We start from the raw sequence: 23,093 nt of genomic DNA on the forward strand, positions 1-23,093 counted from the left end.
TTGACTAGGTTCACCACAGCCATTTGAAGCCAAGCTAAATCTGTCGATAATGGGAGATGATTAGGGACTGAGGCCCGGTGATTACAGTACCTGTTTATGATGCTGCATCTGTAGTCTCTCCAGCTTGCATCTCTCTGTTCTCTCTCTCTGACACTCGTTCTGGGCCTGGTGAAGCTGAGAAGAACAAACCAACTCAAATTTATGAACACACATCAGGAAAACCCACACATGGGAGGTGGAGGAGATGAGAACCTCCCTATTCAATGCAAAGTGCTGTGAAACAGTCTGTGTCCCAAGTGGCGCCCTCATCCCTATACGGTACACTACTTTTGACCAGGGCCCGTGGCATTGTGCACTACATAGGGAATAGGGTGCCATTTAGGACACAGCAGAAAGCAGCTCCTAACCTGATTGGTGAGGTTGGTCACCTGACCCTGCAGCCTCTCCACCTGTCTCCTCAAGTCCTCCTTTTCCTCGTTCATTCGTTCCCTGTCGCTCCTCTCTTTCCTGAAGTCCTCCTCAAAGATCTTCACCTGAGAGAGTAGATGCAGGATGATTACCTCGGATACTAAGTTGGTGAGTTCAACTTTTTTTCGGGAAGACCTGGGACACCAGGTACGTGAATACAACCTTAACGTGAAATGCTTACTTTACAAGCCCTTAAACTCTATTTCTTGAAGTGCATTGTTGGTTAAGAAAATTACAAAATAAACTAACAATAACGAGGCATATACACAGGGGATACTGAGTCAATGTGCAGGGGTACAGGTTCCTTCCTAGTATAGAGGTCCTGGATGGCAGGAAGCTTGGCCCCGGTGACGTACTGAGCCGTACGCACTACCCTCTGTAGCGCCTTACGGTCAGATGCCGAGCAGTTGCCCTACCAGGCGGTGATGCAACCAGAAAGGATGCTCTTGATGGTGCAGCTGTAGAACTTTGAGGACCCATGCCACATTTTTCAATCCCCCGAGGGGGAATAGGCGTTGTCGTGCCCTCTTCACGACTGTCTTGGCGCTGCACTACAGCCCTGTCGATGTGAATGGGGGAGTTGTTCGGTCCTCCGTTTCCTGTAGTCCACGATCAGCTCCTTTGTCTTGCTCACGTTGAGGGAGAGGTTGTTGTCCTGGCACCACACTGCCAGGTCTCTGACCTCCTCCCTATAGGCGGAGTGGGTCTAGGGTTTCTGACATAATGGTGATGTGAGCCATGACCAGCCTTTCAAAGTATTTCATGGCTACAGACGTGAGTGCTACGGGGCGGTAGTCATTTAGGCAAGTTACCTTCACGTTCTTGGGCACAGAGACTATGGTGGTCTGCTTGAAACATGTAGGTATTACAGACTCTGTCAGGGACAGGTTGAAAATATCAGTAAAGACACATGCCAGTTGGTCCATGAAATATAGCCAATCACTGAACTGGATCAATTAGATCAGAAAGTGTCTGACTGACCTGTTCCATTAACACTGCTATCTGGGTGAGCAGCTCCTGCCTCCTCAAGTTACTAGGCCCATCACCGTGGTTACCGCTGGCGCCCTGGACCGGTGGCTGCTGGGAGGAGGGGGGAGGGTGCAGGTTCAAGGCCTCCTCTAGAGCCTGAAGGGTGGCAGGGGGAGAGAGAGTAAGTTAGATAACACACACAACACACACAGAGTGTACACACACACACACACACACACACAGTACTGACCCTGTTGAGGCGTTGTATCTCTTTCTCCTGGTACTCTCTCTGTTTACTGAGGGGCAGCAGCTGATCCTGCAGGTAACGAACCTTCTGCTTTAACTCTGTGGTCTCAGAGTTCAGACACTCCTTCTCCCCCTGAAAACACAACATACAACAACATTGGCACAACCTGCTTCAACTCCACTGTTTCAGAGTTCATTCACAGTTTAAATCCAGGCTGAAGGATGTGAAAGTCAGACGAGTAATGTTCCATGTGTCAGAGACTGTCAGGTTAAAGTTCACCTCTCTCAATAACGATGATATCATAGGAAAACATCATCCTGGCATGTTTTTGAAAAAAAGGTCAAATGTCACAGTAGCTGACGTTTTTCGCTTCTTTTTTTTTTTTCAGTCAATGTGAAAAGCTGTGTCAGAGGGTTGACGTTTTTCTCCTTTGTCTCTCTCGCTACCTCATTCTCTTCCCTCCCTCCTTTCACCCCTTCGTCCCACTCTCCCCCTCTTCTCCTTTCCCTTCCTCAAACCTGTCTGTTGACCATCTCTCAACGTCAGCAAGACAAAAAGGAGCTGATTGTGGACTACAGGAAACGGAGGGCAGAGTACACCCCCATCCACATCAACAGTAGTGGAGCGAGTCGAAAGTGAAGTTCCTCAGTGTCCACATCACTAAGGACCTATCATGGTCCGAACACAACACCGTCGTTAAGATGGGCACGACGACGCCTCTTCCACAGCAGGAGGCTGAACAGATTTGGCACGGGCCCTTAGATCCTCAAAAAAAAAATTCTACAGCTGCACATTGAGAGCATCTTGACTTGCAGCATCACCGCTTGGTATGCCAACCTCTTGGCATCCAATCATAAGGAGTTACAGAGGGTAGTGAGTGTATCCCAGTTCGCTCCGCTACCGCACGGCAAGCGGTACCGGAGAGCCAAGTCTGGGACCAAAAGGCTCCTGAACAGCTTCTACCCCCAAGCCATAAGACTGCTGAACAGCTTCTATCCCCCAAGCCATAAGACTGCTGAACAGCTTCTATCCCCCAAGCCATAAGACTGCTAAACAGCTTCCATCCCCCAAGCCATAAGACTGCTGAACAGCTTCCATCCCCCAAGCCATAAGACTGCTGAACAGCTTCTATCCCCCAAGCCATCAGACTGCTGAACAGCTTCTATCCCCCAAGCCAGACTGCTGAACAGCTTCCATCCCCCAAGCCATAAGACTGCTGAACAGCTTCTATCCCCCAAGCCATCAGACTGCTGAACAGCTTCTATCCCCCAAGCCAGACTGCTGAACAGCTTCCATCCCCCAAGCCATAAGACTGCTGAACAGCTTCTATCCCCCAAGCCATCAGACTGCTGAACAGCTTCCATCCCCCAAGCCATAAGACTGCTGAACAGCTTCTATCCCCCAAGCCATCAGACTGCTGAACAGTTAGTCAAGTGCCTACACGGACTATTTGCACGGTCTCTCATGCAACGGCTCTATGTACACTCACTGGACTTTACCCACACATAATACACAACACCCACGCTTCTGCTACTGTTTATTATCTATCCTGATTTTACCTAGTCACTTTAACCTGTCCCTACACCATCTTCAGGAAGTATTCAGACCTTTTGACTTGTCCCACATTCTGTTGTTTCAGCCTGAATTTAAAATGTATTACATTTAGATTGTTGTCACTGGCCTACACACACACACACACACACACACACACACACACACACACACACACACACACACACACACACATACATAATGTCTAAGTGGCTTTTTAAAAAACAAATGAAATGAAATATGAAAAGCTGAAATGTATTCAACACATTTGTTAGCCTAAATAAGTTGTGTGCTTAAGTTACATAATAAGTTGTGTGCTTAAGTTACATAATAAGTTGTGTGCTTAAGTTACATAATAAGTTGTGTGCTTAAGTTACATAATAAGTTGTGTGCTTAAGTTACATAATAAGTTGTGTGCTTAAGTTACATAATAAGTTGTGTGCTTAAGTTACATAATAAGTTGTGTGCTTAAGTTACATAATAAGTTGTGTGCTTAAGTTACATAATAAGTTGCACGGCTTCTGTGTGTAATAATAGTATTTAACATGATTTTTCTACCGACTACCTCATCTCTGTACCCCACAAATACAGATAATTGCAAAGGTTTTCAGTCAAGTCGTGAATTTCAAACCCAGATTCAACCACAAAGACCAGGGAGGTTTTCTAATGTCTTGCTAAGAAGGGCTCCTATTGGTAGACAGGGACAAATAAAAAAATGAGACATTGAATATCCCTTTGAGGTAAATTTATTACACTTTGGATGGTGTATCAATACTCCCAGTCACTACAAAGATCCAGGAGTCCTTCCTAACTCAGTTGCCCGAGAGGAAGGAAACCGCTCAGGGATTTCACCAAGAGGCCAATGGTGACTTTAAAAACAGTCCCGAGTTTAAATGGCTGTGATTGGAGAAAAATGAGTATGGATCAACAACAGAAGTTACAAAAAAAATAAAATATATGAAGTTATATATATATATATATACACATATATATATACACACATATATATATATATATATATATATATATATATATATATATATATATATATATATATATATATATATATATATATATATATATATATATATATATATATATATATATATATATACATACACACACACACACACACACACACACACACACACACACACATACATACATACATATATATTCCTGTTTGCAACAAGGCGCTAAAGCGCGCACGCAACCTCACTGGGTATCACTTTGAAATGTCCTTGTTTTTGAAAGAAAAGCATATTTTTTGTCCATTAAAATAACATCAAAATGATCAGAAACACAGTGTAGACATTGTTAATGTTGAAAATGACTATTGTAGCTGGAAATGGCAGCTTTTTTACAGAATATCTACATAGATGTACAGAGGCCCATTGTCACTACTGGTAGCCTAGCAATACCTCGCTCGTCCCTCAACTTGAGATAATCAATGAGAGTGGGTAGCACTGAGCTAGCCTACAACGTCACTTCCTGGAGTAGCTTAATCTGTGCATGTTATGTCTACATAAATCTATGACTTCCTTGGCTTCAAATGCACTATTGAGTCCATTCATATATAGGTCATTGTGACAAACAGACAGGTGAGACACTCAATGGACCGTGGCTGAGTGGGCTGGAGCAGTTCTCCTCCACACTGACACGCATGAGTTCCCAGCAGTGAGGACCGCACACTCACCAACACACACACACACACACACACACACACACAGCAAAAATGTTGTTGGGTTTGTATACGTCTTGACATGGTTGGGTCTGTACTAGGTTTCTGTATGTTCTCACCTGTACGTTCTCAATCTTGGACTTGGCGAGCAGCAGCTTCTTATCGTAGTCCCGCTGCCTCTGTTCTCGCTCTGCCTCCAGCTCCTGCACGGCCTTCTGGGAGTCCGCCAGCCGCTGACGCAGGTCTGTGATCTGATGTTTTTTTCAAACAGTTTTAAAACAGGGGGTATTGGTGTCTTTTTTTATATAGAGATGATTGGAGTAGCAGAGAAAGTAACTGTGTTGGAGCAGGTCTATGCAGTTACACAGGGCTGTGTTAGTGTATAGACCCACAGACACGGCCAAATGGCAAAACTATATGTTGAGCGGTTTGGGGGTTAGATTCTACGGTAATTTTCCCTCAATTTTTTGTTGTTGTTGTCACTGAGCAAATTTCTGGTCTACTAAGTGCAATCTTGAACGCTGTGAAAATTCTGTGCAACTTCCAGGGCCGCGTTTACTGTGAACACTAAGGCTGTACCTGCTTTAAGTTAGTTATAACTAGTGTTGCATGTTATACTGGTACCACGGTAATATCACAGTACCAAAACGTCATGATACCAAACATTTTAGAATACCGTAGTACCGTTTCACATGATACTACTAACTTTTTCCAGCCTTACCGATCTAAAAGAACCTGCTGTCCCTTGTTTTAATAAAGTCAGTTGATTTGAAGCAACAGCCTCTTGTATGCGCCATTCCAATAATAACCAATTCCCTTTCATGCTCATGACATGTGTGCCAGCTGTACTCAATTGAATTTACCAGGTGGACTTGAAGTTGTAGAAACATCAAGGATGATCAATGGAAAAAAAAGATGCACCTGAGCTCAATTTCGAGTTTCGATTTCGAGTTTCGATTTCTGTTTATACATTTGCCCCCCCCCCCCCCCCAAAAAAACCCTGTTTTTGCTTTGTCATTATGGGATAGCGTGTGTAGATTCAAAAACAAACAAACAATTTAATAATAAGTCAAGGGGTCCGAAAACTTTACGAATTATGTGTAAACACTGCATAGTAAACAAGACTGTACCTCAGGTTACTAATGTCATTTCCATCAAGTTACTATGAGTGTTTTCAGATAATCTCTTCTGTATTCCGTGTGTGTGTGTGTGTGTGTGTGTGTGTGTGTGTGTGTGTGTGTGTGTGAGATAACAAACCTTCTGTTCAAACTGTGACTTCATCGAGTTCCACTGGACATCCCACTGCTTGTTCACTTCCAGTACCTGTTATCATCATCATCATCATCATCATCATCACCACCACAACAACGGAAATATGACTGAAACCAATACGTAATTTATACATTTTTCACAGGCTTCCCAACAACTAAACAGGACACCTAAGCAAGGGTGCGTTTCAAAATGGCACCTTATTTCCTATATAGTGCACTACTATGTATGAACCCTGGTGAAAAGTAGTGCACTATAAAGAGAATAGGGTGTCATTTGATCTGCAACCAGAAATGTTGTTTTTCTTCTCAAAGACCTTTCCATGTGGAAAGAGGACAGCTGATGTAATGTTGAGAGGGACTCACATCTTTCCTCTGCTTCTCTAGAAGCTTGATCTTCTTCTCGTATGCCTCTGGGTCACAGGGCTTGGCCGGGGCTTTCTCCTTCTCTGTGGTATTCCCATTCTGCTGTAGGACAGGGATATAAAACATGACGATTTTTAAAAAGGAATAATGCACTCAAACTATTTTTGGTTTGTCCCTTGTTGATACATTCCCAAAATGTTTTTATTTTATCTTTTCATGTCAGCAATCACATTGTCAAGAGACGGCCCAGTACATCCCCGGGGCCAAGCTTCCTGCCATCCAGGACCTCTATACCAGGCGGTGTCAGAGGAAGGCCCCAAAAAAATTGTCAAAGACTCCAGCCACAAATCAAAATCAAATCAAATGTATTTATATAGCCCTTCGTACATCAGCTGATATCTCAAAGTGCTGTACAGAAACCCAGCCTAAAACCCCAAACAGCAAGCAATGCAGGTGTAGAAGCACGGTGGCTAGGAAAAACTCCCTAGAAAGGCCAGACCCTAGGAAGAAACCTAGAGAGGAACCAGGCTATGAGGGCTGGCCAGTCCTCTTCTGGCTGTGCCGGGTGGAGATTATAACAAAACATGGTCAAGATGTTCAAATGTTCATAAATGACCAACATGGTCGAATAATAATAAGGCAGAATAGTTGAAACTGGAGCAGCAGCACAGTCAGGTGGACTGGGGACAGCAAGGAGTCATCATGTCAGGTATTCCTGGGGCATGGTCCTAGGGCTCAGGTCCTCCGAGAGAGAGACTGTTCTCTCTGCTACCGTAAGGCAAGCGGTACCGGAGCGCCAAGTCTAGGTCCAAGAGGCTTCTAAACAGCTTCTCCCCCCAAGACATAAGACCCCTGAACACCTAATCAAATGGCTACCCAGACTATTTGCATTGCCTCCGCCCCACCCACTCTCTTTTACACTGCTGCTACTCTTATTATCTGTGCATACACTTTAATAACTACCTATACTACCCCGAAACATCATTCACAGAGCCCACTCTGCAACAGGACAGGGCTATGAAACATCATTCACAGAGCCCACTCTGCAACAGGACAGGGCTATGAAACATCATTCACAGAGCCCACTCTGCAACAGGACAGGGCTATGAAACATCATTCACAGAGCCCGCTCTGCAACAGGACAGGGCTATGAAACATCATTCACAGAGCCCACTCTGCAACAGGACAGGGCTATGAAACATCATTCACAGAGCCCACTCTGCAACAGGACAGGGCTATGAAACATCATTCACAGAGCCCACTCTGCAACAGGACAGGGCTATGAAACATCATTCACAGAGCCCACTCTGCAACAGGACAGGGCTATGAAACATCATTCACAGAGCCCGCTCTGCAACAGGACAGGGCTATGAAACATCATTCACAGAGCCCACTCTGCAACAGGACAGGGCTATGAAACATCATTCACAGAGCCCACTCTGCAACAGGACAGGGCTATGAAACATCATTCACAGAGCCCACTCTGCAACAGGACAGGGCTATGAAACATCATTCACAGAGCCCACTCTGCAACAGGACAGGGCTATGAAACATCATTCACAGAGCCCACTCTGCAACAGGACAGGGCTATGAAACATCATTCACAGAGCCCACTCTGCAACAGGACAGGGCTATGAAACATCATTCACAGAGCCCACTCTGCAACAGGACAGGGCTATGAAACATCATTCACAGAGCCCACTCTGCAACAGGACAGGGCTATGAAACATCATTCACAGAGCCCACTCTGCAACAGGACAGGGCTATGAAACATCATTCACAGAGCCCACTGCAACAGGACAGGGCTATGAAACATCATTCACAGAGCCCACTCTGCAACAGGACAGGGCTATGAAACATCATTCACAGAGCCCACTCTGCAACAGGACAGGGCTATGAAACATCATTCACAGAGCCCACTCTGCAACAGGACAGGGCTATGAAACATCATTCACAGAGCCCACTGCAACAGGACAGGGCTATTGCTCTTAAATTCCGTGCACTACTACTACAGATCACCATTTATACATGTTGTGAATAAAACAAAAAAAACATATAGATCTTTTTTTTTAATTAAAACATTTGCAAGAAAGACCTGGGAAGTCGCTCACAGACATTCTACACGGACCAATGAGACAATATGAGAAATATCACACACCAACAGTACAGTAGTACTACAACGTGATATGAAAATGGGGAAGTCAGTCACATCCTCCTACTGTACAGTACGTGAGGATGAAGTAAACACGTTAACTACTCCACTACTGTGATGCCTGGCAATGGTCTGACTCATACTGACAACACCCAATATGGAAATTACAGGATTTAAATCTACAGTATTTACTGTAACAACACACATCCTGAAATGATGCTGTGGCTTCCTAGACATCTATGCTGATCCATTTCCCCCCCCCTCTCTCTCTCTCTCTCTCCCAGCTTTTAATCCTCTGAACCAGACAGGTGCCCTTCCATCCATTCTGCCACAGGATTTCCATACCTTCTGTGGTGTGCTGACCTCCATCTTGGATCTAACGCTGGCAGTTTCCTCTTTCACCACATCTTCTTTGGCTTCTGGCTGCCCCTCGCTCTCTGCCGCGGTCTCTCCTGCTCCCGAGAGCGTTACCAGCTCTTTCAGCTTCAGGTTCTCCTGTCTGCAGTGACCAGACAGTGAAAACAGGGTTAGTGTTACTGGGCAGTTACAGAGAGAGACATCTAGAATATCTATCCCAGTGTCTAGTAGAGTAATGTGCAGCTTGGCAGAGCCCCAGGACATCCTCTGGGAAGACCACACTGAGGTAGGGAGAATATTAGGGCAATTCCTGAATCATCAAAAACGATAGACTTTGACCAACTGTCACTTCACTTGAAGCTCTGTAGTCGCTGGACAGAGAATCACCGTTAAAAAGAAAAAGCCCACTCACTGTTTACCGAATACCAAGTGCTTATTGCCTTTATTTAAACTCAAACAAAGTCCTAAACTTCACGTGGGAGCAGAAAACAGCAAAGTCAACATTCATGTTTAAATTCACAATAATAAACTCAAACGCCTCCTCTCCCCCTGGGGAGCAAGAAGTCCAACTGAATCCACAGAAAATACAACTCACCTCAGTAGTTCCAAGTCTCCGTTTCTGTACTGAAGGTCTTCCTCCATCTTCTTTCTCAGCTCGCTGTTCTCTTGTCTGAGCTGCTCACAAAGGGTCTAGACAAACAGAGGGACACGCATTAGTGAGACAGTACTCTCCGCCTGTACCATGTCACACACCGTTCCCCCTGACCGAGGCAGTCCTGTTCGGTTCCTGCACTTCCTTCCCCATCAGATTATATCATATCCACCATCCTCATCGTGGGCACATCAATGGTGAGAGACTTTGGCCTCCCTTCTCCCCACTGTTCCAGCCAATTTCTTTAATATTGGCACCATAGTCACTCACTCTCTGCCCCGATGTCGCGCTACAGAAGGGGTTCGGACCGTTACAGCCCCGATGTCGCGCTTCAGAAGGGGTTCGGACCGTTACAGCCCCGATGTCACGCTATAGAAGGGGTTCGTACCGTTACAGCCCCGATGTCGTGCTATAGAAGGGGTTCGGACCGTTACAGCCCGATGTCGCGCTACAGAAGGGGTTCGCCCCGTTACAGCCCCGATGTCGCGCTACAGAAGCGGTTCGGACCGCTACAGCCCCGATGCCGTGCTATAGAAAGGGGTTCGAACCGTTACAGCCCCGATGTCGTGCTATAGAAGGGGTTCGGACCGTTACAGCCCCGATGCCGTGCTATAGAAAGGGGTTCGAACCGTTACAGCCCCGATGTCGTGCTATAGAAGGGGTTCGGACAGGAATGTCTCATTTGTGACCATAACCGCAGTGGTTCAAGGATTACCTCAAACACAGCGAACTGCTTAAGAGACTGACGGTGTGAGTTTGGTAGCGTTCCAGTCCTCCCGGTCATAATAAGCAGCAGAGGACATGGAAATCCTATTACAGCGCCGTCTGAAAGTATTCTGACCCCTTGACTTTTTCCACGTTGTACATGGTGGTGGCAGCATCGTCCTGTGGGGATGTTTTTCAGCGGGAGGGACAGGCAGACTTAAGCTTGGCACACCTGTATTTGAGAAGTTTCTCCCATTCTTCTCTGCAGATCCTCAAGCTCTGCCACGTTGGATGGGGAGCGTCGCTGCACAGCAATTTTCAGGTCTCTCCAGAGATGTTAGATCTGGTTCAAGTCCGGGGTCTGGATGGTCCACTCATAGACATTCAGAGACTTGTCCTGTAGCGACTCCTGCATTGTCTTGGCTGTGTGCTTAGGGTCGTTGTCCTGTTGGAAGGTGAACCTTCTCCCCAGTCTGAGCTCTGGCGCAAGTTTTTAATCAAGCATCTCTGTACTTTTCTCCGTACATCTTTCCCTCGATCCTAACTAGTCTCCTAGTCCCTGCTGCTGAGAAACATCCGCACGGCATGATGCTGCCACCACCATGCCTCACCGTAGGGATGCTGCCACCACCATGCTTCACCGTAGGGATGGTGCCAAGTTTCCTCCAGATGTGACGCTTGGCATTCAGGCCAAAGACCTTGGTTTCATCAGACCAGATCAGCACTTAGATGTAAATGTAGGGCGAATGTCAGTTGCATGCATGTCAAGCTCTCCGGGCTCAAAGTTGAGGAGAGATAGCCTGCATCACTGTTGGTCTTGGAACCAAACTGTCCGTTCAAGCAGTTGGTACACTGTTCCAGACACTCATCAGTACCAAGCCATGCAGCCAGATGGTCCTGTACAGAGGCTGGGAAACGCAGTGTTAAATAGAGCCATGACGACATGGAACTCTGCCACTCCAGGTAACTCAAGTTAGCATTGAAACCAGATTATAAGAACACTTCACTGCACGACAGGGACTGTCACGTGACATTTAAAAATATATATGTATTGTATTTTTAATTATATTGTGCATATTCTGTATTTTATTTTGAGGTGTTGTGTTTACTAGTTGGACCCCAGGAAGACTATGGTTTTGCAACATAATTTAGTTCAGCCTCGGGAATGACAAACACACAATTGTTGTTCGCTATACAGGTGACATGCTGAATTTCTACTTTTCAAAATATACCTGTGTGGACACAACCTGTTAACTTCTCTGCCTGCCTAGCCATTTGTCTACCTGCCTGGCTTTCTCCCAAGCTGCTCCTCTCCCCTGTCAGTTACCTGTAGGAGGGAGGTCCTCTGCTCGTTCTTCTGGACCTTGGAGGAGAGGTGGTGGAACTCGACAGCCATGCGTCCCAGGTGGGCTAGGAGCTGGTTGGGGTTGGACGCCTCAGCAAAGATACTGAAGGAGCTCTCTAGACGCTGTAGCTGGCTGGTTAACTCCTGGTTCTCCTGAGGAAGCTGTCCTGTTCCTGCACCAGCCTGGAGATCAAATTAAACTTTATTTATATAGCACCTCCAAAACAATACATTTCTAGACAAATATGAAATTAAGATAAACAATAGTAAAACAACAGAGGACCTGAGACCGACACCTAGAAGACTCAGTCAGGACTGTCAGAGCCTCTGTACCATCATACTGACAGGACAGAACAGAACTGTCAGAGTCTCTGTACCATCATACTGACAGGACAGAACAGAACTGTCAGAGCCTCTGTACCATCATACTGACAGGACAGAACAGGACTGTCAGAGCCTCTGTACCACCATACTGACAGGACTGTCAGAGCCTCTGTACCACCATACTGACAGGACTGTCAGAGTCTCTGTACCACCATACTGACTGGCTACTAATCAAGTCATGTCAAAACACAACAGATTTCTCTCTCCAGTTTTGTGGATACTGGATGTATAAAAATAAGGAAAAGTCCAATCTGAATCATACAGCCTGTAGATAGTCAGTCTCAGTCCCACTGTGTCCTATTGACTGGTCATGTAAGTTATGCTCCCTATCCTATAATGCAAAACTCCATTAAGATTGAGTCAGAGGTGGGGAAACATTTAAAAAGCTCAGTGTAGGGGGCTACCGAGTGGGGCAGAAGTCTAAGGCACTGCATTGCATGCAGTAGTGCTAGAGGTGTTACTACGGTCCTGGGTTCATATCCCGGGCTGTGCCACAACCGACCGCGGTAGGGAGTCCCATAGGACGGCGCACAATTGGCCCAGCGTCGTCCGGGTTAGGGGAGGGTTTGGCCCAGCGTCGTCCGGGTTAGGGGAGGGTTTGGCCGGCGGGGCTTTACTTGGCTCATCGCACTCTAGCGACTCCTTGTGGCGGGCCGGGTTCCTTCGGGCTGACCCCTGATGCCAGTTGAACGGTGTTTTCCTCCGACACATTGGTGCGGCTGGCTTCCGGGTTAAGCTGGCGGGTGTTAAGGAGCGCGGTTTGGCAGGTCATGTTTCGAAGGACGTATGGACTCCACCTTCACCTCTCCCGAGCCCGTTGGTGAGTTACAGCGATGACACAAGATTGAACAATTTGGTAGAAAGGGGGGGGGGGGGGATAAAATACAAAATAAATAAATGAAATAAGAAAAGCTCAGTGTATAGCCTTGAAGAAATAGTTTTCCTATCCTTGAGGAAATACGTCCTAGTTTCCTATCCTTTGGGTGATGAGGCATGTCAGTGACGGTCATATGCCATGTGACTCTATACCACATCTGTCCGGAATATCCTGTGACTGATATTCTTCCCTGTCAAGCATTCCCTAACAGCAGGTGTGTGTGTGTAGTCAGTAATAATCGTGGACATTCCCTGTGCTGACGACTCATGTTGAGCTCCCAGTATTGAGTTAGTTAGCGGTTGACTCACAACAAAAAGAGACAGAAGTTCCTGATATGGGAGAAATGACCAGAGAGAACAGAGAACTAAGGAAATGAAACTCGAGGAGCTGCTTTCAAGCTCTTACATTCATCACCAGGTATGTTTTAACTGTTTCGACAAGACGTTATGACATATACACACACCAAATACAGTGCATTTGGAAAGTACTCAGACCCCTTGGGTTTTTTCCACATTGTTAGGTTACAGCCTTATTCCTCAAATCAATCTACACACAATATCCCATAATGACAAAGCAAAAACACTATTGTAGAAATGTTTGCTAATTTATAAAGCAATTAAACTGAAATATCACATTTACTTAAGTATTCAGACTCTTTCTTCCGGTACTTTGTTGAAGCACCTTTGGCAGCTATTACAGCCTCGAGTCTTCTTGAGTATGACGCTACAAGCTTGGCACACCTGTATTTTGGGAGTTTCTCCCATTCTTCTCTGCAGATCCTCTCAAGCTCTGTCAGGTTGGATGGGGAGCGTCGCTGCAAAGCTATTTTCAGAGATGTTCGATCAGGTTTAAGTCTGGGCTCTGGCTGGGCCACTCAAAGACATTCAGAGACTTGTCCAGAAGCCACTTCAGTGTTGTCTTGGCTGTGTGCTTAGGGTCATTGTCCTGTTGGAAGACGAACCTTCGCCCGCAGTCTAAGGTCCAGAGCAGGTTTTCATCAAGTAGCTTTTCAGACAAGAGAATGTTGTTTCTCTGACGAGTGCCTTCAGTCCGGCCACTCTACCACAAAGGTCTGATTGGTGGAGTGCTCCACCAATCAGACCTTTGTGGTAGAGTGCTGCAGAGATGTGCCTTTCCAAATCATGTCCAATGAATTGAATTTCCCACAGGTGGACTCCAATCAAGTTGTAGAAACATCTCAAGGATGATCAATGGAAACAGGATGCACCTGTGCTCAATTTTGAGTCTCATCGCAAAGGGTCTGAATAATTATGTAAATAACATATGTTTATTTTTTAAAATAAATTTACAAAAATGTCTAAAATCCTGTTTTCGCTTTGTCATTAGGTGGTAGTGTGTGTAGATTGCTGAGGATTTTTATTTATTTCATCTATTTTAGAATAAGTCTGTAACCGAAGGCACTGAATATACACATTTTACAATCTTGCTGAATGTGATCCTTCTAGACACAAACAGATGCATTGAGTGGTTCTGAATGTAGGCTACACACACACACACACACCTTTATGGATGAAACTGAATCTATTACATAAAGAACCTGGATCGTTTCCAAACATCCCATTTGAGCCCCGTTATTGTTAGCTAGCCCCGTGTGAAAAATGGTACTTACCGTCTGGGTATCAGAGGTCTTCTCCATATTCACCACCTCAAACTCTGACAGACCTTCCTAGAAGCACCAAACAGGACAATGACAAACTGTAAATAGATCCAGACTGAACTTCTGGATGGCATTTTTAATGTATCTGCGTCCAGTGAGAAGGATAGTTAGAGGTAGTTTGGCAAGCCAATGCTAACTAGCATTAGCGCAACGGCACTGGAAGTCTATGAGAACAGCTAGCATGCTGCGCTAACGCTAGTTAGAAACTTCCTTCAAACTACACGTAGAGACATAAAAATGTTATCCACGAGTTCGCCTGACTCCAGGTAAGTAGAAAAAGGGCTTCATGGCAACAAAAAAAACAACTAACCCTTTAACACTAGAACAGATAAAGCAGTCATTTTGACTGCTCGTGAATTTGATTTTTGTCTCTGCCATTTTGTAAGTCATGCCCCACTCTGTCCTTGATTTTTCCTAAATAAGTCTATAAACACACTGTCGGTGTTAGAATCGTAATATCACAAACAAAACGAGAGTTATAAGCAGTTCCAGGAGGGCATGTCATTTTTTTTATGGTTTTCCCCCTACTTCTCCCAACAGTTTAATTTTTTTTATTTCACCTTTATTTAACCAGGTAGGCTAGTTGAGAACAAGTTCTCATTTACAACTGCGACCTGGCCAAGATAAAGCATAGCAGTGTCAACAGACAACAACACAGAGTTACACATGGAGTAAACAATAAACAAGTCAATAACACAGTAGAAAAAAAGAGAGTCTATATACATTGTGTGCAAAAGGCATGAGGAGGTAGGCGAATAATTACAATTTTGCAGATTAACACTGGAGTGATAAATGATCAAAAGGTCGTGTGCAGGTAGAGATACTGGTGTGCAAAAAAGCAGAAAAGTAAATAAATAAAAACAGTATGGGGATGAGGTAGGTAGATTGTGTGGGCTATTTACAGATGGACTATGTACAGCTGCAGCGATCGGTTAGCTGCTCAGATAGCTGATGTTTAAAGTTAGTGAGGGAAATGTAAGTCTCCAACTTCAGCAATTTTTGCAATTCGTTCCAGTCACAGGCAGCAGAGAACTGGAAGAAAAGGCAGCCAAATGAGGTGTTGGCTTTAAGGATGATCAGTGAGATACACCTGCTGGAGCGCGTGCTACGGGTGGGTGTTGCCATCGTGACCAGTGAACTGAGATAAGGCGGAGCTTTACCTTGCATGGACTTGTAGATGACCTGGAGCCAGTGGGTCTGGCGACGAATATGTAGCGAGGGCCTGCCGACAAATATGTAGCGAGGGCCAGCCGACTAGAGCATACAGGTCGCAGTGGTGGGTGGTATAAGGTGCTTTAGTAACAAAACGGATGGCACTGTGATAAACTGCATCCAGTTTGCTGAGTAGAGTATTGGAAGCTATTTTGTAGATGACATCGCCAAAGTCGAGGATCGGTAGGATAGTCAGTTTTACTAGGGTAAGTTTGGCGGCATGAGTGAAGGAGGCTTTGTTGCGGAATAGAAAACCGACTCTAGATTTGATTTTAGATTGGAGATGTTTGATATGAGTCTGGAAGGAGAGTTTAGTCTAGCCAGACACCTAGGTACTTATAGATGTCCACATATTCTAGGTCGGAACCATTCAGGGTGGTGATGCTAGTCAGGCGTGCGGGTGCAGGCAGCGAAAGGTTGAAAAGCATGCATTTTGTTTTGCTAAGGTTTAAGAGCAGTTGGAGGCCACGGAAGGAGTGTTGTATGGCATTGAAGCTCATTTGGAGGTTAGATAGCAGTGTCCAAGGAAGGGCCAGAAGTATACAGAATGGTGTCGTCTGCGTAGAGGTGGGTCTCCCGACAGTAAACAGGGCCTGCTCTGCTACTTCTCCCGACAGTAAACAGGGTCTGCTACTTCTCCCGACAGTAAACAGGGCTACTTCTCCCGACAGTAAACAGGGTCTGCTCCGCTACTTCTCCCGACAGTAAACAGGGCCTGCTCTGCTACTTCTCCCGACAGTAAACAGGGCCTGCTCTGCTACTTCTCCCGACAGTAAACAGGGTCTGCTCTGCTACTTCTCCCGACAGTAAACAGGGTCTGCTCTGCTACTTCTCCCGACAGTAAACAGGGTCTGCTCTGCTACTTCTCCCGACAGTAAACAGGGCCTGCTCTGCTACTTCTCCCGACAGTAAACAGGGCCTGCTCTGCTACTTCTCCCGACAGTAAACAGGGCCTGCTCCGCTACTTCTCCCGACAGTAAACAGGGCCTGCTCTGCTACTTCTCCCGACAGTAAACAGGGCCTGCTCCGCTACTTCTCCCGACAGTAAATAGGGCCTGCTCCATTACTTCTCTCGACAGTAAACAGGGTCTGCTCTGCTACTTCTCCCGACAGTAAACAGGGCCTGCTCTGCTACTTCTCCCGACAGTAAACAGGGCCTGCTCTGCTACTTCTCCCGACAGTAAACAGGGTCTGCTCCGCTACTTCTCCCGACAGTAAACAGGGTCTGCTCTGCTACTTCTCCCGACAGTAAACAGGGTCTGCTCTGCTACTTCTCCCGACAGTAAACAGGGTCTGCTCTGCTACTTCTCCCGACAGTAAACAGGGCCTGCTCCGCTACTTCTCCCGACAGTAAACAGGGCCTGCTCCGCTACTTCTCCCGACAGTAAACAGGGTCTGCTCTGCTACTTCTCCCGACAGTAAACAGGGTCTGCTCTGCTACTTCTCCCGACAGTAAACAGGGCTACTTCTCCCGACAGTAAACAGGGCCTGCTCCGCTACTTCTCCCGACAGTAAATAGGGCCTGCTCCATTACTTCTCCCGACAGTAAACAGGGTCTGCTCTGCTACTTCTCCCGACAGTAAACAGGGCCTGCTCTGCTACTTCTCCCGACAGTAAACAGGGTCTGCTCTGCTACTTCTCCCGACAGTAAACAGGGTCTGCTCTGCTACTTCTCCCGACAGTAAACAGGGCTTGCTCCGCTACTTCTCCCGACAGTAAACAGGGCCTGCTCCGCTACTTCTCCCGACAGTAAACAGGGTCTGCTCTGCTACTTCTCCCGACAGTAAACAGGGTCTGCTCTGCTACTTCTCCCGACAGTAAACAGGGCTACTTCTCCCGACAGTAAACAGGGTCTGCTCCGCTACTTCTCCCAGCAGTAAACAGGGTCTGCTCTGCTACTTCTCCCGACAGTAAACAGGGCCTGCTCTGCTACTTCTCCCGACAGTAAACAGGGTCTGCTCCGCTACTTCTCCCGACAGTAAACAGGGTCTGCTCTGCTACTTCTCCCGACAGTAAACAGGGTCTGCTCTGCTACTTCTCCCGACAGTAAACAGGGTCTGCTCCGCTACTTCTCCCAGCAGTAAACAGGGCTACTTCTCCCAACAGTAAACAGGGTCTGCTCCGCTACTTCTCCCGACAGTAAACAGGGCCTGCTCCGCTACTTCTCCCGACAGTAAACAGGGCTACTTCTCCCAGCAGTAAACAGGGCTACTTCTCCCAACAGTAAACAGGGCCTGCTCTGCTACTTCTCCCGACAGTAAACAGGGCCTGCTCTGCTACTTCTCCCGACAGTAAACAGGGCCTGCTCCGCTACTTCTCCCGACAGTAAACAGGGCCTGCTCCGCTACTTCTCCCGACAGTAAACAGGGCCTGCTCTGCTACTTCTCCCGACAGTAAACAGGGTCTGCTCTGCTACTTCTCCCGACAGTAAACAGGGTCTGCTCTGCTACTTCTCCCGACAGTAAACAGGGTCTGCTCTGCTACTTCTCCCGACAGTAAACAGGGCCTGCTCTGCTACTTCTCCCGACAGTAAACAGGGCCTGCTCTGCTACTTCTCCCGACAGTAAACAGGGCCTGCTCCGCTACTTCTCCCGACAGTAAACAGGGCCTGCTCTGCTACTTCTCCCGACAGTAAACAGGGCCTGCTCCGCTACTTCTCCCGACAGTAAATAGGGCCTGCTCCATTACTTCTCTCGACAGTAAACAGGGTCTGCTCTGCTACTTCTCCCGACAGTAAACAGGGCCTGCTCTGCTACTTCTCCCGACAGTAAACAGGGCCTGCTCTGCTACTTCTCCCGACAGTAAACAGGGTCTGCTCCGCTACTTCTCCCGACAGTAAACAGGGTCTGCTCTGCTACTTCTCCCGACAGTAAACAGGGTCTGCTCTGCTACTTCTCCCGACAGTAAACAGGGTCTGCTCTGCTACTTCTCCCGACAGTAAACAGGGCCTGCTCCGCTACTTCTCCCGACAGTAAACAGGGCCTGCTCCGCTACTTCTCCCGACAGTAAACAGGGTCTGCTCTGCTACTTCTCCCGACAGTAAACAGGGTCTGCTCTGCTACTTCTCCCGACAGTAAACAGGGCTACTTCTCCCGACAGTAAACAGGGCCTGCTCCGCTACTTCTCCCGACAGTAAATAGGGCCTGCTCCATTACTTCTCCCGACAGTAAACAGGGTCTGCTCTGCTACTTCTCCCGACAGTAAACAGGGCCTGCTCTGCTACTTCTCCCGACAGTAAACAGGGTCTGCTCTGCTACTTCTCCCGACAGTAAACAGGGTCTGCTCTGCTACTTCTCCCGACAGTAAACAGGGCTTGCTCCGCTACTTCTCCCGACAGTAAACAGGGCCTGCTCCGCTACTTCTCCCGACAGTAAACAGGGTCTGCTCTGCTACTTCTCCCGACAGTAAACAGGGTCTGCTCTGCTACTTCTCCCGACAGTAAACAGGGCTACTTCTCCCGACAGTAAACAGGGTCTGCTCCGCTACTTCTCCCAGCAGTAAACAGGGTCTGCTCTGCTACTTCTCCCGACAGTAAACAGGGCCTGCTCTGCTACTTCTCCCGACAGTAAACAGGGTCTGCTCCGCTACTTCTCCCGACAGTAAACAGGGTCTGCTCTGCTACTTCTCCCGACAGTAAACAGGGTCTGCTCTGCTACTTCTCCCGACAGTAAACAGGGTCTGCTCCGCTACTTCTCCCAGCAGTAAACAGGGCTACTTCTCCCAACAGTAAACAGGGTCTGCTCCGCTACTTCTCCCGACAGTAAACAGGGCCTGCTCCGCTACTTCTCCCGACAGTAAACAGGGCTACTTCTCCCAGCAGTAAACAGGGCTACTTCTCCCAACAGTAAACAGGGCCTGCTCTGCTACTTCTCCCGACAGTAAACAGGGCCTGCTCTGCTACTTCTCCCGACAGTAAACAGGGCCTGCTCCGCTACTTCTCCCGACAGTAAACAGGGTCTGCTCCGCTACTTCTCCCGACAGTAAACAGGGTCTGCTCTGCTACTTCTCCCGACAGTAAACAGGGTCTGCTCTGCTACTTCTCCCGACAGTAAACAGGGCTACTTCTCCCGACAGTAAACAGGGTCTGCTCCGCTACTTCTCCCAGCAGTAAACAGGGCTACTTCTCCCGACAGTAAACAGGGTCTGCTCTGCTACTTCTCCCGACAGTAAACAGGGTCTGCTCTGCTACTTCTCCCGACAGTAAACAGGGTCTGCTCTGCTACTTCTCCCGACAGTAAACAGGGCTACTTCTCCCGACAGTAAACAGGGTCTGCTCCGCTACTTCTCCCGACAGTAAACAGGGTCTGCTCCGCTACTTCTCCCAGCAGTAAACAGGGCTACTTCTCCCAACAGTAAACAGGGTCTGCTCCGCTACTTCTCCCAGCAGTAAACAGGGCTACTTCTCCCAACAGTAAACAGGGTCTGCTCTGCTACTTCTCCCGACAGTAAACAGGGTCTGCTCCGCTACTTCTCCCGACAGTAAACAGGGTCTGCTCCGCTACTTCTCCCAGCAGTAAACAGGGCTACTTCTCCCGACAGTAAACAGGGTCTGCTCTGCTACTTCTCCCGACAGTAAACAGGGTCTGCTCTGCTACTTCTCCCGACAGTAAACAGGGCCTGCTCCGCTACTTCTCCCAGCAGTAAACAGGGCTACTTCTCCCGACAGTAAACAGTGCTACTTCTCCCAGCAGTTGAAAGTGCAGTGCCCAGATGATAATCACCCCGATAATTGCCTTGAAACTGAATCTAAACTGATTTTACACATATAACAGATGAAACTAATGTAGTATGCTGAGGAAAATGGGTGAGTTGATGAGCGAGGGGTTAACAAACCATGCCTAATTATATATTCATCAATTGTGAATTTAGAACACTGTGAGCCCTTGTTAAATCTCTAAATAGGTATGTACCCTATATCAGTCCACCGAATCCCAGCCGTCTTATCAGTCTGCTCTGGCCTACTGGGAGCAGGCTACAAAGTGAGAGTGTGTGTGTGTAATTGTACATGCTGAACAGCTTTCAATATCTAGGAAAACATCCATATCAGGCCGCAGGTGAGGGAGTGTCAGAGAATGTGGTGATGAGGCTTGTTGGTATCTTAGGTTGGCACCACGGACAATTTCTTAACTTCACTGTCATTGGGCAAAAAAGTTGCTTGCAAAGAAAACAAGTCCGGCTGGCACCATGAACAAAGTGAGACGGGAGCTCCCTCCCTCCCTCCCACCCCCTCTCCCTCCCTCCCTGACCTCCCACCCCTCCCTCCCTCTCTCTCTCTGAACATAAAGCACCTGCACAGCCGTTGTACAACGGTGCTGAAGAATGACCAGTCCAACTAACCCCGGCAGTCTAACTAACCCCGGCGGTCTAACTAACCCCGGCGGTCTAACTAACCCCGGCGGTCTAACTAACCCCGGCGGTCTAACTAACCCCGGCGGTCTAACTAACCCCGGCGGTCTAACTAACCCCGGCGGTCTAACTAACCCCGGCGGTCTAACTAACCCCGGCGGTCTAACTAACCCCGGCGGTCTAACTAACCCCGGCGGTCTAACTAACCCCGGCGGTCTAACTAACCCCGGCGGTCTAACTAACCCCGGCGGTCTAACTAACCCCGGCAGTGTAACTGACTCTAACCCTGGCAGTGTAACTAACCCCGGCAGTGTAACTAACCCTGGCGGTCTAACTAACCCCGGCAGTGTAACTGACTCTAACCCCGGAAGTGTAACTAACCCTGGTAGTGTAACTGACTCTAACCCTGGCAGTGTAACTAACCCTGGTAGTGTAACTGACTCTAACCCTGGCAGTGTAACTAACCCTGGCAGTGTAACTAACTCTGGCAGTGTAACTAACCCTGGCAGTCCAACTAACCCTGGCAGTCCAACTAACCCTGGCAGTCCAACTAACCCTGGCAGTCCAACTAACCCTGGCAGTCCAACTAACCCTGGCAGTCCAACTAACCCTGGCAGTGTAACTAACCCAAACCCCGGCAGTGCAACTAACCCAAACCCCGGCAGTCTAACTAACCCTAACCCCGGCAGTGTAACTAACCCTAACCCCGGCAGTGTAACTAACCCTAACCCCGGCAGTGTAACTAACCCTAACCCCGGCAGTGTAACTAACCCTAACCCCGGCAGTGTAACTAACCCTAACCCCGGCAGTCTAACTAACCCTAACCCCGGCAGTGTAACTAACCCTAACCCCGGCGGTGTAACTAACCCCGGCAGTGTAACTAACCCTAACCCCGGCAGTCTAACTAACCCTAACCCCGGCAGTGTAACTAACCCTAACCCCGGCAGTGTAACTAACCCTAACCCCGGCGGTGTAACTAACCCTAACCCCGGCGGTGTAACTAACCCTAACCCCGGCAGTGTAACTAACCCTAACCCCGGCAGTGTAACTAACCCTAACCCCGGCAGTGTAACTAACCCTAACCCCGGCAGTGTAACTAACCCTAACCCCGGCAGTGTAACTAACCCTAACCCCGGCAGTGTAACTAACCCTAACCCCGGCAGTGTAACTAACCCTAACCCCGGCAGTGTAACTAACCCTAACCCCGGCAGTGTAACTAACCCTAACCCCGGCAGTGTAACTAACCCTAACCCCGGCAGTGTAACTAACCCTAACCCCGGCAGTGTAACTAACCCTAACCCCGGCAGTGTAACTAACCCTAACCCTGGCAGTGTAACTAACCCCGGCAGTGTAACTAACCCAAACCCTGGCAGTGTAACTAACCCTAGCAGTGTAACTAACCCAAACCCTGGCAGTGTAACTAACCCAAACCCTGGCAGTGTAACTAACCCAAACCCTGGCAGTGTAACTAACCCTGGCAGTGTAACTAACCCTAACCCTGGCAGTCTAACTAACCCTAACCCCGGCAGTCTAACTAACCCTAACCCCGGCAGTCTAACTAACCCTAACCCTGGCAGTGTAACTAACCCCGGCAGTGTAACTAACCCAAACCCTGGCAGTGTAACTAACCCTAACCCCGGCAGTCTAACTAACCCTAACCCCGGCAGTCTAACTAACCCTAACCCCGGCAGTCTAACTAACCCTAACCCCGGCAGTCTAACTAACCCTAACCCTGGCAGTGTAACTAACCCCGGCAGTGTAACTAACACTAACCCCGGCAGTGTAACTAACCCCGGCAGTCTAACTAACCCTAACCCCGGCAGTCTAACCAACCC

At 47.8% G+C, this 23,093-nt stretch overlaps 1 protein-coding gene across 32 annotated transcripts in view; it reads right to left on the bottom strand.

The window, feature by feature from the left end:
* LOC100305133 (TNFAIP3-interacting protein 1) overlaps positions 1-23,093 on the bottom strand; it is a 41,575-nt gene that overhangs the window by 6,429 nt on the left and 12,053 nt on the right. For 16 of the 32 annotated variants that reach the window (XM_090198883.1, XM_090198869.1, XM_090198882.1 and 13 more), the window contains 11 exons: positions 14,653-14,709; positions 11,744-11,944; positions 9,655-9,749; positions 9,048-9,201; positions 6,551-6,652; positions 6,174-6,239; positions 5,036-5,167; positions 1,688-1,816; positions 1,450-1,593; positions 408-533; positions 91-174 (listed from right to left, as the gene is read on the bottom strand). In XM_090198883.1, coding sequence (XP_090055009.1) covers positions 91-174; positions 408-533; positions 1,450-1,593; positions 1,688-1,816; positions 5,036-5,167; positions 6,174-6,239; positions 6,551-6,652; positions 9,048-9,201; positions 9,655-9,749; positions 11,744-11,944; positions 14,653-14,709 — 1,290 coding nt within the window. The remainder of the gene's footprint in view (positions 1-90; positions 175-407; positions 534-1,449; positions 1,594-1,687; positions 1,817-5,035; positions 5,168-6,173; positions 6,240-6,550; positions 6,653-9,047; positions 9,202-9,654; positions 9,750-11,743; positions 11,945-14,652; positions 14,710-23,093) is intronic. The other 16 variants (XM_090198885.1, XM_090198871.1, XM_090198881.1 and 13 more) reach the window with 1 other exon arrangement.

The sequence above is a fragment of the Oncorhynchus mykiss genome, chromosome 14 (genome assembly GCF_057628025.1).
Source record: "Oncorhynchus mykiss isolate SJ-2025 chromosome 14, ASM5762802v1, whole genome shotgun sequence".
Classification (NCBI taxonomy): domain Eukaryota; kingdom Metazoa; phylum Chordata; class Actinopteri; order Salmoniformes; family Salmonidae; genus Oncorhynchus; species Oncorhynchus mykiss.